Consider the following 20,048-nt stretch of genomic DNA (forward strand, 5'->3'; position numbering starts at 1 on the left):
ATGAAGTAAAAAGGAATAACATTAAAAAAGATTTTAATCTTTGTTACAAAGCTGTCATCATCAAAACAATCTGGTACTGGAGAAAAAGATTTAGGCATACAATTTTGTTTTTCAGTCATTTTAGTCATGTACACTCCATGAATTTATTAGAGGTTTTCTTGGCAAGGGCACTGGAGTGGTCTGCTATTTCCTTCTCCAACTCTATTTACAAATGAGGAAACTGAGGCAAACAAGTAACTTGCTCAAAGTAACATCGCTAATAAGTATCTGAGTAAGACCAAATTTGAATTTAGGAAAACAAGTCTTCCTTTATTCCAAGTCCCGTGCTCTATCCACAGTACCCCTTACCTGCCTGTAGGATAGTAAATGATCATGGTAATCTAGAATTTGATAAACCTGAAGATTCAAGTCTTGATGTTGATTATTTGACAAAAATTGCTGGTAAAACTGGAAAACAGTTTGACAGAAATTAGGCATAGACCAACATTTCACAAAATAAGCAAATTCAAGGAGCATGAAAACTTTACTTATCAGATCTATGGATAAGAGAAATTTATGATCAAACAAGAGATAAAATGGATAATTTTAATTATATGAAATTTTTAAAGATTTTGCAAAACAAAACCAATGTAGCCAAAACTAGAAGGTAGCCAAAAAAACAGAAGAGAAAATTTACAGGAATTTTCTATTTTTTTAAATAAAAAGAACCATTTTTTTGTTTGTGGCAGCCCTTTTCATAGTGGCTAGAAACTGGAAATTGAATGGATACACCTCAATTGAAGAATGGCTGAGTAAAATGTGGTATATGATTGTTATGGAATGTTACTGTTCTGTAACAAACGACCAGCAGGATGAATACAGAGAGGCTTGGAGAGACTTAACATGAACTGATGCTAAGTGAAATGAGAGAACCAGGAGAACATTTTCCACTTCAACAACAATAGTATATGAGGATCAAATCTGATGGAAGTGGCTATCTTTGGCAATGAGAGAATCCAAATCAGTTCCAATTGATCAGTAATGAACAGAACCAGCTACACCCAGTGAAAGAACACTTGGGGAATGAGCATGGACCACAATATAGCATTTACATTCTGTTATTATTTGCTTGCATTTTTGTTTTTCTTCCCAGATTATTTTTCTTGTGCAGCAAGATAACTGTATAAATATGTATACATATATTGTATTTAACATATACTTTAACATATTTAACATGTATAGGACTACCTGCCATCTAGGGGAGGGAGTGGAGGGAAGGAGAGCAAAAGCTGAAACAGAAGTTTTTGCAAGGGTTAATGTTGAAAAATTACCCATGCAAATGTTTTGTCAATAAAAAGGTATTTTAAAAAGAACTATTTTTTATTTACATAAAACTAAAAACACAAAATAGCAAACTATAAAAGATAGAACAGGAGGGGAAAAACTGCCATGTATCCAACAGAACATCAGGGAGAATTCAAAAAATGTAACAATAAACTTCTATTTAGCATATTTAGCCTATATAATAAAAGATTATATATTCATGACTGTCCATTTTTTTCTTTATTTCCTCATAGGTTACTCTTGTTCTTTTTTGTGTACTTTTCATTTTATCCTTCCCCCAAGAGAGAGACCCATAACTACATGAGATACACACATACACCTATATGCATACACATATAGATAAGCATCTAAACATTAATATGGCTGACACAATGTAGATTTCTCTCTTGATTGAATCTTCAAATATGACTTTATCTTGGATCAGATTACTAGCCCTATTTTTTCCCAATGAATTCTACTCCTGATCCTTGTTAGTTTGTATATAACTTATTTCCTATCTCAATGAATTCTTTCTAGTTTAATTCCACTACTTAATTTGCCTGGCTATTACTTAACCTCTCCCACCTATTAATCCCTGCCTTATCTCCTTTCCCTCCCTCTTTATCCCATTCCCATCTCTCTACAGATGTTATCACACTCCCTTTAATCTAAAGGCTCTCTATCTCACCTTATCCTATGCCACTTTCCCTCCCTTTTTATTCTTTTCCCATTAACCTACACACCTGGTCCCAGTGCCATAAATCTACACTCTTCTATACACCATCTCATCCTGCTCCCTTCCTCCCCCATCCCAATTCTCTTTATATACTTGAAGGTCTATACCCATGGTACATAAATTCACGGTACATAAATTTAACCCATTACTGATGTGAGTAGGTTTTCAAAACTACCAGCCCTCTCCCTTCTTTGCACCTCATTCATATGGCATAATTATTATTTTTACCTTTTCCTACAGATTTTCTTTAAAATTAGAGCATACTCAGCTCTGCTTTTAAACTACTCAACTGTAAATGTCAATCTTATGCATATGGTACATATTTCTATGGAAAAAAACCAATTTGTTCTTATTGAGTCCACTGAAATTATTTTTTGAAGTTTGCTCTTATATGTGTGTATGTGTATAAATAAAATAAATATGAAATTTCCTAATGAGTTCAGGATTCATAGAAACAAAGTTCTGAAAAACTGTACATTTTTGTTGCTACCGTTTTTGCTCAATATTATAGTTAGTTTTGTTGAATATGATATTTCTGGCCACAGGACTTGTTCTTTTGATAGTCAATACATATTATTTGCAGTCTTTTACTATAGCTGCTAATAACTCCTGCACAATTCTAATTGTAGCTCCAGTATATTTGAATTGTGTTTTGTTTGTTTCTTGCACAATTTTCTCTTTGATCTGGGAATTTTGTAATTTAGCTCTGACATTCCTATGTGTTTTCCACATAGGGTCTCTTTGAGGTGGTGATCAGTGGATTTGTTCTATTTCTACTTTACTTTCTTGTTCTATTACTCCAGGACAATTTTCTTATATTATTTCTTGCATTATTGTGTCAAGATTTTTTTTTTTTGATCACAGATTTCAGGTAGTCCAATTATTATATTCTCTCTTCTTGATCTAGTTCTTCAGGTCTGTTGATTTTCTCATATGTTCTCTTCTCACATTCTCTTCTATTTTTTTTTTAATTCTTTATATTTTGTTTTGTTATTTCTTGGCCTCATAATGTCACCGGCTTCCCCCTGTCCAATTCTAATTTTCAAAAAATTATTTTCTTAATACTCTATTTCTTTTTCTAGTTGGCTAACAAAAAATTTGTTTTTCTTTTTTTTTTTTTAAGTTTTTCTTCAATCTGTCTCATTTAATTTTTGAAGTCTTTTTTTGAGTTTTTCTATAAATTCTTTCTGAGCAGATAGCTATTTGATATTACTCTTTGGAGGAGACAAGGTGCTTTTTTTTTTTTTAAAAAAAACTTCAGTGTCCTCTGAAGATGAACCCTGGTTTTCCCTATTTTCATAGTAAGCTGCTATGGTTGGGTTCTTCTTTTCCTGTTCATTTAAAAAAAAAAAAAAAACTAGTTCTAGAGGGATGGGGAAGGGAATGGTATCTCTGGCTTCACCTTAGCTCCTCCCTCTCACTTGGAACTCCAAATCAAGCACTGCTCCCTTCTCCTGTAAGTGGCCGCAGCCAGCAGCCTCCCTGATCTCCTGATTCTGCACTCACTGGGTGTCCTGATTCCTTCTCCCCAGGGCCTGGGGAGATTCCCTCGTTCCCTAAGTCTTCCTGGACTCAGACCTTCAACTCCTATAGCTAAGTAGGAACTGTGAAAGTTCCTCTGGTTGTAGCTGAATCTTGCTAGCCTCAGGGCTTCTGTTTATAGTTTTTGAGCAACTAGCCAGTAGTATTTACATTTCACACCTATTAAAACCCCACCCTGGGATCTTTCCTTGAGCCTTCTCAGGTTGTCCCAGGAGGAGCCTATTCTGCCCCAAGTCTTGGTTGTTTTTCAGCAGCCTAAGTTTGCCCTGAGGTGCAAATTTGTTTGGGGAGAAAATCTGGAGAGTTTGTAATTTTCTGACCTACAGTTCTACCATCTTCCCAGTATCCTCCCACAAGTTTCTCTACCACCTCACACCTATAAAAGACAAGTGGAAAAATGAGGACCCCAATGCACTGCAGACAGAATTGTGGAGTGATCCAACTATTTTGGAACACAATTGTCACTATGTCCAAAGGGCCATAAAAGAGTGTACTCTTTGACACAGCAATACCCCAAAAAGATCAAAGGAAAAGGACCTATAGATACAAAAATATTTGTAGAAGCTCTTTTTTGTGGTGGCAAAGAATTGGAAATTGAAGGGATGCTCATTAATTGAGGAATGACTGAACAAGTTATGATATAATGTGGTTGTGATGGAATACTATTGTGCTATAAGAAATGAGTGGAATGTTCTCAGAAAAATCTGGAAAGATTTATATGAATTGATGCAAAACAACGTGAGCAGAATCAAAACAACATTGTACATAGAAACAGCAATATTGTAATGAGATCGATTATAAAAGATTTAGTTATTCTAATCAATACAATGATCGAAGACAATTCCAAAGAACTCATGATAAAAAATAAATTCTCCAGAGAAAAAACTGGTCAACTAAGTACAGATTGAAGCCTATTTCCCCCTGACACTTTTTTCTTTTTCTTTTTTTGGGGGGCAACATAGCTAATGTAGCAAAATATCTTGCATGATTTCCCATGTACAATGAGCACCATGACTTATCTTCTCAAGTAAGGGTTGGGGAGGAAGCCTAAAAAGGAGAAAATTTGAGGAAGAACAGGGTAAATGAGGACAGAATAGGATAGAGGAAAATTGACATATTTAGTAATCCTAACTGTGAATGGGATTAACTCATAAAATAGAAACGGATAGCAGAATGGATTAAAAAATCAAAATCCAATAATATATATATATATATATATATTTTAAAAGAATCCAATAATATGTTGTTGGGTTTTTTTTAAGTACTTGAAATAGTAAAAATAAGGTATTAGAGAAGAATCTTTTAGGTTTCTGCTAACTTTCAATTCAAGCAAAGCAATTAAAATCTCAGACAAAGCAAAAGCAAAAATAAAGCTAATTAAAATAGATAAGCAGGGAAATTGCCATATTTTGCTTCAAGATATCATGGACTATAAACTAATATTAATACTAAAATATATTAAATGGTATAGCAACCATTTTTTTTTTTTTTGGCTGAGGCAATTGGGGTTAAGTGACTTGTCCAGGATCACACAGCCAGGAAGTGTTGTGTCTGAGGACACATTTGAACTCAGATCTTCCTGAATTCAGGGCTAGTGTTCTATTCATTGTATCACCTAGCTGCCCCAGCAACAAAATTCTTAAAGAAAAAGCTAGATGAGTTACAAGAAAATAAATAAGAAATAAGGAGATGAATACAATTTTATAGAAGTCAAGACATAACAGACATTTGGAGAAAAATGAATGGGAATAGAAAGGGATATACTTTCTAGTTGTATGTACCACCTTAACAAAAACTAGCCATGTATTAGGGCATAAAAATCTCACAACCAAATGAAAAAATATTAAATGCATCCTATTCACATCATAATACAATAAAAATTGTATTCAATAATGAGCCATGAAAACATAAATTAAGAAATAATTAGATAGGGCTAATACCTAAACCAGGAAGAGCACAGAGAAAGAAAATTATGGAACAATTTCACTAACAAATGTCAATGCAAATCCTAAATAAAACAATAATATTATCCCAAAGACTGTGACTAAATGTGCTTTGTACAAGGAATGCAGGGTTAGTTCAATATAAGGAACACATATCAATATATAATTGACCATATCAATAACAGAATTAACAAAATGATTTGATTATTTCAATAGACACATAAAAAAATCTTTTAACAAAATAAAACACTCATTCCTACTAAAAATCCTTGAAAGTAATTTAGTAATTTTATCAAAGTAGCAGAATATAAAATAAATGCACAAAAATTATCAGCATTTTAAAGATTAGAATAAAGCCCTGCAAAAAGTGATAGGAAGAGATTATTTCATTTAAAATAACTGTAAAATACCTAGGACTAAAGCTGTCAAGATAAACGCAGGAATTACATGAACATGATTAAAAAACATTTTTTAGACAAATAAACTCAGTTTAGATAACTGGAAAAATATTGTCCATGCATAAGCATAATCAATATAATTAAAGTGACAATTCTACTAAACAGATCTACTTATTCAATGACATCCTAATTAAATTACCCCCAAAATTTTAAGCTAGAAAAAATTAATAAAAATTGGAAGAACAAAAAGTCAAGAATATCAAAGGAATTAATGGAAAAGAAATGTAAATAAGGCAGTCTAGCAGTTCCAGATCTTAAACTATTTTGTAAAGTGATAATTATTAAGATTATTGATTCTGACTAGGAGACAGAAATGGTGGGGCGGTGAAACAGAGAAGATATAATATGCATCAGTAAATTATTATGGTAACCTTGTGTTTAATAAACAAAGATTTAGGCTTTGGGGATAAAAATTCACTACATAATAAAAATTCTTAGGAAAACTGGAAATCAGTATAGCTTACATCATTTATCAAGATAAGGTGAAAATAGATACATGATCTAGACACAAAGGGAAATATCATAATAAGAACCTGTAACATAATCTATTAGAGCTTTATGGATAGATGAATTTATGAATGAGAGAGTATTATAAGATATAAAAAGGATAATTTCAATTACATTAAATTAAAAAGGATTTGTACAAATAAAGACAATGTAATCAAGATTAGAAGAAATGGAGAAAATTAAAACATGCAGAAGGGGAAGTTTTTGTAGACAGTTTCTCTAATAAAGGCCTCATTTCTCAAATATGTAGAGAACTGAGTCAAATTTATAAAAATCTAAGTCATTCTCCAATTGATAGCCAAGGAATAAAAACAGGCAATTTTCAGAAGCAGCTATCTAGAATCACATAAAAAATGTTTTAAAATCAGTACTAATTAAGAGAATTGCAAATTAAAACAATTCTGAGGTAGCATATCATACCTTATCAGATGAGGTAAAGGAAAATGACAAATGCTAGAGAGAGGATGTGGAAAAAGTGGGACACTAATGATCTGTTAGTGGAGTTGTGATACAACCATAAAAGAGTAGATCCATACCATACTGGAAAACCAATTTGCAACTCTGCCTGAAGGGCTATCAAACCATATACCCTTTGATCAAACAATACTATCTTGGTCTGTATCTCAAAACAATTAAAGGAAAAGTATCTAAATGTACAGAAATATTTATAACAACTCTTTCTGTGGTAGTTAAGAATTGGAAATTAAGGAATGTCTGTCAATTGGGGAATGACTGAACAAGTTGTAGTCTATTTTGTTGTGATGGAATACTTCTGTGCTTTAAGAAATGACGAGCAGGATTGCTTTTAGAAAAACCTGAAAACTTACATGAACTGATACAAAATAAATTGAGCAGAACCAGGAGAATACTGTACATGAAAAAGCAATATGATACTCAACTGTGAATGTCTTAACTACCCTAAGAAATACAATATCTGCCCTATCAAGATAATGATGCCTTTATCCATTCAGAGAATATTTAGCTATTCTCTTAGAATTTCAACTCAATCAGAAGATTTTTAATTAGTGTTGGATTTTTGATTATTCTATCCACATTCCATGTAACCACTAATTACTACTTCTGCTTAAGCCAGAAAGAATGGGGAGGAAAAAGTTCATATAAAAAATAACAGAGCTGCACCCATCTTCTAGAAGAAAATAATTCAAACATTCATCTCTATAATTGATAATTTACTTTATTCCTAGGTATCTCTCTATAATCTTTATTTTCCCCAACCTAGGACTTCACAAAATAGCCTTTATAAATGCTAGCTATTATTAGAATCCCTAGTGGTTTCCAAGTCCAAAATGACTTTATTAATTTATATAGCATCATATAGTTCTAGTTCTTTTTTCTTTTTTTAGCTGAGGCAATTGGGGTTAAGTGACTTGCCCAGGATCACACAGCTAGGAAGTGTTAAGTGTCTAAAAACATATTTGAACTCAAGTCCTCCTGACTTTAGTGCTCTATCCACTGCACCACCTAGCTGCCTTTTATATAGTTCCATTTCATTCAGATATGCCATTGCTCCACCCAATGAATGAGCTAGGCAGGTCAACCAAATAGCACAACTGTTATTTTTTGTCTCAATAGTATGACATTATTTAGTTGTGTGTTCATAGGAACATAAATTTTATTTATATATATTGTTTATATAAATTTAACTAATTAAATTTCTACAGAAGCACTATTCTCTCAGTCACCCAAGCTTAAAATCTCCCATATAAAACATTTAATCTCTTTCTCTCTCAAATCAATCCCTTCTCCTTTACATTCCAATACAACCATTTTAATTCAGGACCTTATCACCTTACACTTACACAATTACAATAACCTTGCTATCTGATTTCCTAGCATCCCAGTCTCTATATTACAATGCAACTAGCAAACTATTACCAGATTAATTTAAAAATACCTGTGGAATTAAGTCTCTTGGTTCAAAAAAGTTCTCTTATCTTGAGACAAAAATTCAAGTTCATTAGTTTCTGTTTGAGGCTCCGTCCAGCTTTGTGCTTCACTGTAATCCATAGAACAATCCACAGTCAAACTAGGCACACCCTGTCCCCACAGAACATCTCACCCCTTCCTATCCTTTCATTTTCTTCTCAGGTCCTCTCTATTCTTCAAAGCCAGCTCCCCCCTCTCCCCAATTCTTTCTCAACTTTTAACCCTATCTCCTCCAAATTCCTAGCACTGGACTAAATTAGCAATTAATCATGCACTGTCTACCTTTTATCTATTATGCAGTCTTTCTGCCCAGAGACCTAAACTTCTAGAAAATAGGGTGGTACTTCATACTACTCAATTCAAAATAATTTATTTGATGCCCATTATAGGTTCTCAGGAGACCAAAGATCCCTTCCCCAAAGAAACTTGCTTTGGATGCAACACATACAAAAGGAAAGACAAGGCAAAATGAGAAAGTTAAAACAAGACCTGGGACTTCGGATTATTTTCAGACTAGGACTTGGTAGCTAAATCCTAAAGAGCTATCTGTTAACCAGAGTTTAAGTGATGTGCCCTCATGATCCGTTGGCTAGTTTGACACATGTACAATTAATTCAGGTCTACAAGAGTCCGAGACCAGTATTTGACTGCCCATGCCTTTATAGCAGGAGTTCTCAAGGTTTTGTTGCTGTTAATTCAGAAGTGAGAGCAATGAAAGGCTAAATTTCTCTTAAAAGTTAATGAAAACAAAAGATACAAATTTTCTTCTCCATTTAAGGTCAGAAGTCCCCTGAAATATTCCTCTTTGGGAGCCTATGGCCACAAGATTAAGAAACTTTCATTCTATGTATATCTTAGTATCATGAAATAAAAGATAAAAATGTAGGATGGAGCCAGACTGAAGAATCCAGAATTTCAAACTAAGCAGTTTGTATTTAATCCTAGAGGAAACAAGGGAGCTGGTAAAAGTTTTACAACAGAAGGATTTGAGAAGACTTATGCTTTAGACAGACTATTTGGGGAGCTGGTTAGAGGATAGATTGGTTTCCAGCATGTAGATATCTATATATCTATATATATATATATATATATATATGCATAGTCAAAATATTCAATGAGTAATTCACTTAATTTTGAAAAAGAGCAGTTCTAATAACAATACTGAACATTTTTATGGTTTTCATGTTTAAAAAACTCTTCACACCACCCAAGTGACTTAAGTAGCATGAATATCCCCATTTTAAAGTTGATAAAACAAACATAAGTAACACAAATAAGAGGAAATACAGGCTCAAAAAGGATAAATGTGAAGCCCACAGTCACAGCCAGCTAGAATTTTAAGAGACAGACTCTTTTATAAAGCTGAGGTTGCATGGGCTCCAAATACATTTTCCCTTCCTCTATAGTACACTGTCTCAATTTTTATTAATGAGTTTGTAAAAAAAAAAATATATATATATAGCACAGGATTTCTAAAAACACAGTTAAGGTGTTCTCATTACTATACCTGAATATTAATTTTCATTAAAAAGAATGAGCACACCAAAAGCCCCTATCACTCCTTCAGATATTTTAACAAGGCCAAAAAACAATGGCTCACTCTAATGAAAGGAAAAGTCATAACCTAAAATCATTCATAGCTTACAAATAAGGTCACTGATCTAAAAACAAAAGAGGAACTACAAACAAGGGTATTAATTTCAATTTTCAGATACCCTACTTAAAATACAAATTGTAGAAATTACTTGTCAACAATGTTATTGTCAAGGGTGTAAAACTGAAGCAGTCCAGTCCACATGTCAAACTCCAGATTCTTATACATTTAACAGGCAATGCCAAATTATACAAATAAAGTTTGAGCTGCCTTGGCTCTGGCTACTTGTCCAATATGACCCATTGTCTTATTTCCTTATTGGTAATATGAAGGAACTGGATTAGATAAAAGGTACCTTCTAGCTATAACCAACTATCCTAATATGAATCTAATTCAAGAATCCATGATTTCATCAGTTTTAAGTATTCTCCCCATAAACCTTACCAATCTTCCATGGTTCCCACAATAAAAAATTAAGTCACTCAATGGCTTAACACCAAACTTAAACTCTTCTTTGGATGACTCATACAACAAATTATTGGTTTTATACTTTTCAAGTCAAGGAGGATTAATGGTTTACTAAAGGTACTACTGTTGATAATCCCAAATACTAAAATAAGTCCAAAAAAATAAATAAATAAAAACATCCCTTGCTTTTGAAGAGCTACTATTCTAATAGAGGAAGACAATATGTAAAAAGTCCATTTTACAATATGTAAAATATGGAATAGAAATAAAGTATAACTGGTTTAGCCATTCCTCAAAATCTAATGTTCTCTAAGTTGGGGAATGGCTAAAAAAAGTTATGATATATGAATGTAATACAGTATTATATTGTTCTATAAGAAATAATGAGCTGGTTGATTTTAGAAAAGTCTAGGGGCAGGGAGGTGGTGCAATAGGCACCAGCCCTGAAGTCAGGAGGACCTGAGTTCAAATCTGATCTCAGACACTTTCTGGCTTTGTGACCCTGGGCAAATCACTTAACCCCAATTGCAGATTTGGAATCAAAATAAGGAACTTCCTAAAAATTAGAAGCACAAAAATGTTTATGGCAGCCCTTTTTGTAGTGGCAAGGAATTGGAAAATGAGTGGATGCCCATCAGTTGGGAATGACTAAATAAGTTATATATGTAAATGATATGGAATATTCTATAAGAAATGATCAACAAGAGGGAAATGAGCAGGACCAGGAGATCATTATATATTTCAACAACAATACTATATGATGATCAATTCTGATGGATGTGGCCATCTTCAACAATGAGAATGAACCAAATCAATTCCAATAGAGCAGTAATGAATTGAACCAGCTACAACCAGCGAAAGAACTCTGGGAGATGACTATGAACAATTACATAGAATTCCCAATCCCTCTATTTTTGTACACTTACAGTTTTTATTTCCTTCACAGGCTAATTGTACACTATTTCAAAATCCGATTCTTTTTGTACAGCAAAATAACTGTACAGACATGTATACATATATTGTATTTAACTTATACTCTAACATATTTAAATGTATTGGTCAACCTGCCATCTGGGTGAAGGGGTGGAGAGGAGGGGAAAAGCTGGAACAAAAGGTTTTGCAATTGTCAATACTGAAAAATTACCCATGCATATAACTTGTAAATAAAAAGCTATTAAAAAAAAAAAACTGTGCTATATTCCCAGAGACCTGGGGGGGGGAAAATCATAAGCAGGATGATTTCAGGGAAGCCTGGAGAGACTTAGATGAATTGATGCTGAGTGAAGTGAGTAGAACCAAAAGAATATTGTACACAGCAACAAGACTATGTAACGATCAACTGTGATGGATGTGGCTCTTTTCAACAATGAAGTGATTCAGATGAATTTCAATAGACTTGTGAAGGAGAGAGCTATCTATATCTACAAAGGATCATGAAGACTAAATGTAGATGACAACATAGTATTTTCATCTTTTTTGTTGTTGGCTTTTTTTTTCATTTTTGATCTGATTTTTCTCATTCAGCATGATAATTATTGATGTGAAGAAATGAACATGGTTTAACCTATATTGTATTACTTATTGTCTAGGGAAAGAGGGCAGCGGGAAGGGAGGGAGAAAAAAATTTTGAAACAACAAAGTTTTTACAAGGTTGAATGTTGAAAACTATCTGTGCATGTATTTTGAAAATAAGTTTTTTTTTTTAAAGAGAAATTAAAAGCATACAAAAGATGAATAGACTACTTTAGGACATATTCAACTTGAGGATTTTCTTGTATAGAAAGTCTTCCAACAGGCACTAAATGACGACTTATCAGAAATGTTGCCAAGGTAATTCCTTGCTCTCCAGAATATCAGCTTGACTAGAGCAGTGATGCCAAACTCATAAATAGGACAACATATCGCTTCAGAAAACAAAAAAATTAACATTATCTATATATTGTATTGTATTTTTATTGTTAAGCACCCACTTCTCTAGTCTTGGGGTCCCTTGAATCTAAAAGTTAACTCTATGCATCAGCCTCATGGAGTACTTGTTCACAAAAGTGATTATGGGTATGTAATGCTATGTCAGTCTCACATGTGATGACTTTTGAATTTTTGTCCCTGTTTTTCTTTTTTTAATTCTTTGATACAAAGAAACCCTGAGGGAGGAAAATTAAATATCTGGAAATGATAGCGATGGGTGATATAAAGACAAAAATTATCAATAAAAAAAAATCCTCATGTAAATTACAGTGAATTATCCAAACAAAAAACTCCCACGTGAAATATGGGAAAAAATTAGGGACAATATGCTGTTATTATCTTACTTTTTTACAGTGTGACATTTGAAAATACAAAAAATTCAAAAGGCTTTACACCTAGAATAATATAACCAGAGCATTAAAGTAAAAGGCACTAAGGATAAAAGGCTCACACACTGTTTTTTCTCTTTTAAAAAAACTCATAGGTAAAAAACTGTTTTAAGTCTTTAGAAACTACTGTTCCATGTTCCCAACGGAAGACTAATGGGCTTTTGTTTCTGAGAGAAGGGTGGGTCCCTTTAAAGGAAGTTTGTCATAGCTTGATGGCAATCCAACTGGGCTCTAGTCCTCCAGCTTAATTCTGGGCCCAATTTGATGTCCACTAGCACTGTCTGTGCAAGACACACATTCTGAGAACCCAAGTCTATCAATGAGAGGAAGAGGAGAGGCCTCTCAAAGAAGGGCCCATGGGGCACAGAATGAAGGCCAACAGAGAAGAATGACAACAGATAAGCCAGCTGAGGGGATGAGGAAGGAGAAGAAATGACCAGGGGGCTGTGAGGGCCATCCTACTAGGGAAGGTGCAAGGAGTTCCCCCCAGGGCTGAGGGTGATCCCAGGCCCTTCCGAAAGTGAAAGTGACAGGGCCCTGTGGCCATCCCAACACAGCGACTTGGACATCTCAGTCCCATCATTCTAGTTCTCAGGGGCATCTAGGTCAGGATTTCCTCTGGAAACAAAACTTGTAAATGGCCCTCCAACTCCATACCTGGGCCTAGCCTTAGATGTGATATGCCAGGATGGTTTTCTCATGACACAGAACAGAAATATAAACATCTACTAAGCACACATTCAGTGTCAGCATCACACCAGAGGCACTATGAAAGACGAAAAGTTTAGAAAAGATAGTTCCTGCTTTCAAGACAAGGTATCAATGCAAGGAGATAGATTAGACAGAAGTCCCTTAGAATTAAAACAAAAAGCAATGAGAAATCTGAGGAGATTCAGACTAGGGAAAAAACTCTGGTGAAGTTTCTTACAGGGGGTGACATATCTGAATTGCGTTTTACAAAATGGGCAATGATGGGAAGGTAAAGCATCATAGGGTAGATGGAAGAACAAGAGCCTTTAAAATATAGGGTCATAAGAACACACCATATATTGCAGACAGGAGCAAAGGGCAATCCAGTTTGGCCATTTACTGTCCATGGGGATATATATGAGCAGCAAAACTATAAAACTAGGAAGACATAGACATGTGTGAGCATGTATTTCAATAAAATTAAAAGTAAATGAGATATATAATGACAATATTATTCTGTATCATAATTAGGCATAAGTTACTGTTGTTTGTCCTTCGAAGAGGACCAGAGACATCAGAAGTCTAGGTCTTGACCCATGAGTGAACTGAATTTAAGTAAAGTGGAATTGCTCATAGGTCTCACTCTCTTCCAAAATCCTCAAAATCCAATGGCAAGACAAAAGTCAAGAGAAGCAACAATGGCCCAGGATACAAGGACAACACTGGCATCCTCCCTTGCCTTACCAAAGTCCACAGCCCCTGCTCCAGCCTTTGCAACAAGCTGTTCTCACCTGCACATTCTACCAGGGAAAGTCTTCCCATACTTGGGGTAGACACCCCATTAACACACCTACAGCCTTGTGATCATCAGGTGCTCTCAACCTGGGTAACAGCCTGTCTGCCAAAGCAGTTAATGTGGCTGCTCTGAATGCTTCAGCTTCTTGGAGTTACAGGTGAGAATCGAGCATAAGGTGGACAGCAAAGGTAGATGAGGAACCCTGAAAAGGGCCTGGTGACCCTCCCACTAGAGGTACTGGTCCTCTCAACACCCAGGCCCAAGTTAAAATAGGGAGCAAAGGTAGGGTAGGGATCAGACAAGTTTTACCTATAACACAATTTTCTGAGGGAGGTTTTGCTGATCATCCTGATAAAAATTTATTAAGCTTTACCCTCAACTACCCCATGAAATAGATATTGCTATTATTATTCTTTCCCTTTGATAAGTGATGAAACTGGGGCTACAAAAAGCTACAAACACAAGATCCAGATCCAAATCGTTCCTGCCAGTCTTTTCATAATGGGAGCAGAACTTTTGGTTTGGAATCCTTAGGAAGGGTTAGAACTAATCACTTTATCAGGGTTGGCAAGCTTCAGCTTGGACAGTGTGTTGCACAAAATGACTTAGGGTCCAAGTTATCCAGTGAGTTATATACAACTGTACAGGAAAATAAGCCGTTTACATTCCCTGACCACTGTTAGATTTTTTATGGGCAAAAACTGGAATGACAATAGAAAACTGAAGTGTAAAGAGCAGTAGTCAATTTTTATCTCTATTAAAGGAGGGGAGGAAGTCACATTATACTCTCTTTCTGGGGGAAGAAGGCAAGTGGTATCACATCTATCCAAAAATTTCTAACAATTTCTACTCAAAGTATGCCAAAGAAAAACTTAACAAGAGAAGGACAGGCATTTTTTTTTCTTTAGTATGAATTACTGAGCAGATTATTTTATTCTGGAGTGAAAGCAAAGGGGAGATAAATGAAGTTGAAAAACTTTTTGCAGCCTAGTACTGTGTGGCCTATCCAAGTCACAAACTCCATGAGCCCCAGTTTTCTCCTATATAAAATGAGTTAGATTAAATCCCTCTCTGCTCTAAAAATATAAGACTTTATAATGTTAAAGAGGTAGGAAACATCAGATGACAAAAGCAGTTTGGGGCTCACTGAGAAGAGTATGTACAAAGTTTTGAAGGACCTCCTCCTCTTCTTAAAATGGAAATGGGAGGAGCCTTCCAATAAAAGGCATTTAACTCTCTAGTCACCTTTCATCATGCCGCTGGCTACCTGAGAAGCTCCATCTTTCTCCCTGACACTGTGAACTGACTTTATATTCTAATTATATTCTAAATATATTCTAAAAATATATATATTCTAAAAAACAGATCTCATCCTCCAACTCTTTGGAATTTCAAAACATCTTCACCTAAACTTAGAAAATACAGACTCAATTCTCTCTCAGATTATATTCTCCCCAGAGTCATTTTCTTCCCTTCATCCTGACTTGTTGGTGAAATCTATTCAACTCTACACTGACTGTCCTCTCCTTACACTGACTGTCCTCTCCTGCCTTCTTCAGATGCCTTCCTCCATTCTTTCCTCCTTCATCCCATTTCATATGAATTCACCCCTCTGTTTGTGTACAAGTGATCTCATTTCATCTCACCTCCAGCAAATTGGCCCTCTAGCATCTCCACTCTCTTCCCTTATTTTTAATCTCTCCCTTTCCTTACTCATTCTTTCCACTTCTGCTATTGTCCTACTATCGCTTCTGTCCTTTGGAACGGAACTCCATAAAACTTCCCACAGTGGGTGCCTCATTTTCTCTTTTAAACTCTTATCAAAACTTTACAATTCCAACCAAACCACACTCTGAAGTTACTATTCTCTTAGTTGCCAAACCCAATGGTTTCTTCATCTTCCTACTTGACCTCCTTGCAGCCTCTCCCAGAGAACTGTTCTTGACCGCTTCTTCTCTATCCCTTCGCTGTGTCCTGCTCCAGGTCCCGGTCTCTCAGGGCTCTGTCCCATTCTTTTGGCACATTAGTTCCCTTGGTAATCTCCATGGGTATCCATGGGCTTAGCTGCCAGCTGCAGGCTGATGATTCTCAAACCCTGCTTCAAACATCCTCAACTACCTTTCTGACCTCAAGAAATGGATTATGGTGGAGTTCTTAAACTTGATTACATCTACATTTACAGACTACAGACTACATCTAAAAAAGAACTCATTATCTTTTCTCCTATTTCTGTAGAGGGCAACCCCATGGCCCCACCTCCTCAAACCTCTAGCAGAGCCCTTACCAATTACAAACTGTTGTTAAGGTCTGGGGATTTCACCTTTAGACATCTTTAGACCACCATGTAGGCAGATGCTCACCATCTCCCATTGGGGTCATTGCCATAGGGGCTGCCTCAGGTCTCTCCCTAATGCAATCTTTTTTCCATTCAGCCACTGTGTTTTTCCTAAAGCTCAGACCTGATATCTGCCTATTCCAGTCTCTTCTACTCCCAGACAATCTGCTCCATTGCCTCCAGGGACAAAGATAAAATGTTCTGTTTGGCATTCAAAATTCTCCATGTTCTAGCCCCCTCCTCCTTTTCAGTCTTTTTACACTTTCCTCCCCAAACCTACTCTTCAAGGAAGTGGCACTGGCCTCCTGTTATATTAACAAGGCCCTCTGTCTCTCAGCTCCTGGCATTTTCTCCAGCTTCCCCTGTGCTGAATGAAATGTTCTCCTTCCCCATCTTTGCCTTCTGGTTTTTCTAGATTCCTTTAAGTCCCAACTAAAATCCCACATTCTACACAATGCCTTCCTTCTATTAATTATTTCTTATTTATCCAATATTTAGCTTGCTCTTGTATAAATTTATTTGTACTTCATCTCCCCCATTAGACTGTAAACTTTTTAAGAACAGAGACTATCTTTTTTTTTTTTTTTTTTTTTTTTTTTTTAAACCACCAGCACTTAGCCTGGTGCCTGGCACATAGAGGGCTCTTAATGTTTACCTGATTGACAAAAATTTCTATTTTCAATGTGAAATCCCAGGAAGTAAGATAACAAAAACATATAGGCAGTACAACCAAATAGCTAAAAAGTACCCCTCCCAGTTTCCACTAAACTCTAACAAGGAAGTAACCAGACAACAATCTAGCCCTTTTCAGATACTACCATTTCAGTCTCTTCTAAAGTTCCTCTTCTTTGTACATTTCTATCAACTATTCATATGACAATACCTACAACCCATGCCTATTGTTGTTCTTTTCCAAGGACAGGTTCCAACCCTGAAAAACAGTAATCTATTAATTGAAAGAAACATGTTTCTGAACACTGAAATGTTCTTAAAATATGAATCTGATTAGTGAACCAAAATAACAAATTCTCAGACACACAACTTTTATATTCCAAAAACACTTCTATCATTACAAACACAAATACACTCTGCTACGCTTGATTCTGAATGCAGATGTCCCTGTCCTAAACAATTTTAGCCAATATCTGCTTGGTTTTAAGAAATGCAGTTTCTTAAAGCTCCTCCAAGTGGCTAAATGTTTTATTTATCTAATATAAAAATGTTTCCTTTTACAAATATATCAATAATCCTAATAGGAAAAGAACTACCCTTAAAAAAAAAAAAAATCCTGCATCTTATCTTCTGCTGACATCAATAAGTAACAAAACTAAGTTAGTTCAACGACTTTCAAGCTTTCTAGAATCCCAGAAATTCATAACCTTTTCTTACACCATAAAGCATAAAGCTTTTAGATGCAAAAAATATATTACAAAGGAAACTATGTCTTTTGAGATCGTTACGAAAAAACTTTTTCAAAAACAGGTTCACAGATCCCGATTAAAAATCCCTGTTCTACAGGAATTAAAGTTTGCAAGGAGGGCTGTTGAGCTCTCTGAATTGGATACAGGCTTTTTTTGGGGGGGAGCAAAGAAGCAACAGGCACTTAACCACTTCACTAAACAAGCCCACCCTTTCTCTTTGGTCCACATTCGAATGGTTTCCGTTGCTTTTTTTGTTTGTTTTCCCTAGAAAAGAAAGAGATGTTTAACAAACAACGGAGACACTACTTCATAAGAGTGACAAACCTCCCGGTTTATTGATTAACGAAAATCTGGGCAAGCTGATGGCACAGGCATGCCCCCTCCCAGCAAACCGGCACATGGTGGACTCCAGTTCAATGGAACCATTGTCGTCCCCCCCCCACCCCCCGCAAAAAAAAAGAAAGTGGGGGGATGGGGGTGGGCATACGGCTAGGATTGGTCGGGGGCGGGGTCAACAGCTGGCGGCCCCCGCCCACGGAGCAGCACGAGCAAGCTGGAGGCCGCCCTAACCCCGCCCCCAACCGCCACGGCCGCGCGAAGCCCACGCCACCGGGCGCCCAGGGCAGGCTTAATGCTCCACGCTCCGCGCGGGTACATCCCCGCACGCACGCCCCGCCCCGCCCCCGGCCTCCCCGCAGCGCCTCCTCCGGCACCTACCAGCTTTGCAGACCGGAGAGCTGGGGCTCCTCCTCTCCGGGGAACTGCGGCTCTGCTCCGGGGATCGCCTCGGGTGTCGGACCCGGGCAGCTGCAGGGGACGCGCTGGCGTCGCTCGGCAAAAGATGGATGGGGGACGAGCAAGGGGACGAGACGGTTCCCAGGAGCGGCTGTGGGGGCGGGGGCTGAGAGCGGGGAGGGCTGCCCCGCGCGCTCGCGCCCCGCGTGGGGCTGGTACCCCGCGTGGACGTCGGGGGCGCGCCCGTCTGCGTGGCGACCGTGGGGCTGGCGCGAGCGCTGGGCCCGCCGGCGCCGGCGCGCGTGGGGCTCGTGCTGCGCGAGGAGGTGCGCGGGACGTTGACGCCGCCACCACCTCCTCCGCCGCCGCCGCTTCCCGGGGGTCCAGAACTGCCGCCGCTGCCGTTGTTGTTACCCCCGCTGCCGCCGCCGCTCCGCGTGGGGCTGCCATGTTGCTGCTGCTGCTGCTGCTGCTTCAGCTGGAACGGCACAGTGGCCCTCATGGGCTGCAGGCGGCTCCCGGGGGCGCCCCCGGGGCCGGAGCTGGACGCGGTGCCCGCGCCTCCGCCGAGAGGGACGGCAGGCGTGGGGGACCCATTGCGCCTCACCCGTTGGGACATGACGCCCCCTCCCTGGGCCGCGCTGCAAGCGCGGGGGGCGGGGAGGCTGCTCCGCGAGGCCCCTGAGGCCGCGGGCCAGGCCCCTTCCAGACAGCAGGAGGCCAGGCAGCCCCTAGTCGGTGCAGCCGCTGCGACCCCCGCTGCTGCCGCCGCTGTTCTTGCCGCCGCAGCTGCTGCTCCCGCTGCTGCTACTGCTGCTGCTGCTCCTGCTCCCGCGGCGGCGGTGGCGGCTCCTCGCTCCTCATCAACAATAGTGTCTCCGGAGCTGCCCCCGCCCCCCACGGCCGCCGATTGGCGCCGCGTCAGCCGCGCTGGGGCCCCTCGGCCGCGCCGATTGGTCGCCGTGTAGCTTGGGCCGAGGGTCCCGCGGCCTTAAAGAGACCGGGGCATCCTCTAGCAGCCTGTTGGCTGTCGGAGGCAGGCGGGGAGGCCGGGCCCGCCCCTTTTCCTCCTCCCTCCTCCCGCCATCGCCCCGCCTCCCAGAGCCTAGTAGTGCGGGAATGTGTGTATGTGTGTGAGTGTGTACGCACGCGCCTTGTGTCGCTTCTCCTGGCCAGTGCGGGGGCGCCCGGGCTGGGGGTCTGATGGAGACTGGCCA

The 20,048-nt window shown here is 38.3% G+C and overlaps 1 protein-coding gene across 1 annotated transcript in view; it reads right to left on the reverse strand.

The window, feature by feature from the left end:
• The window catches only part of FAM117B (family with sequence similarity 117 member B), a 103,578-nt gene extending 84,043 nt beyond the window's left edge, over window positions 1-19,535 (reverse strand). The window contains exon 1 of the mRNA XM_051983766.1: window positions 18,814-19,535. Coding sequence (XP_051839726.1) covers window positions 18,814-19,450 — 637 coding nt within the window. The 5' untranslated portion in view covers window positions 19,451-19,535. The remainder of the gene's footprint in view (window positions 1-18,813) is intronic.
• Window positions 19,536-20,048: the final 513 nt, after the last annotated feature.

This window comes from Antechinus flavipes, chromosome 3, assembly GCF_016432865.1.
Source record: "Antechinus flavipes isolate AdamAnt ecotype Samford, QLD, Australia chromosome 3, AdamAnt_v2, whole genome shotgun sequence".
In the NCBI taxonomy this organism is placed as follows: domain Eukaryota; kingdom Metazoa; phylum Chordata; class Mammalia; order Dasyuromorphia; family Dasyuridae; genus Antechinus; species Antechinus flavipes.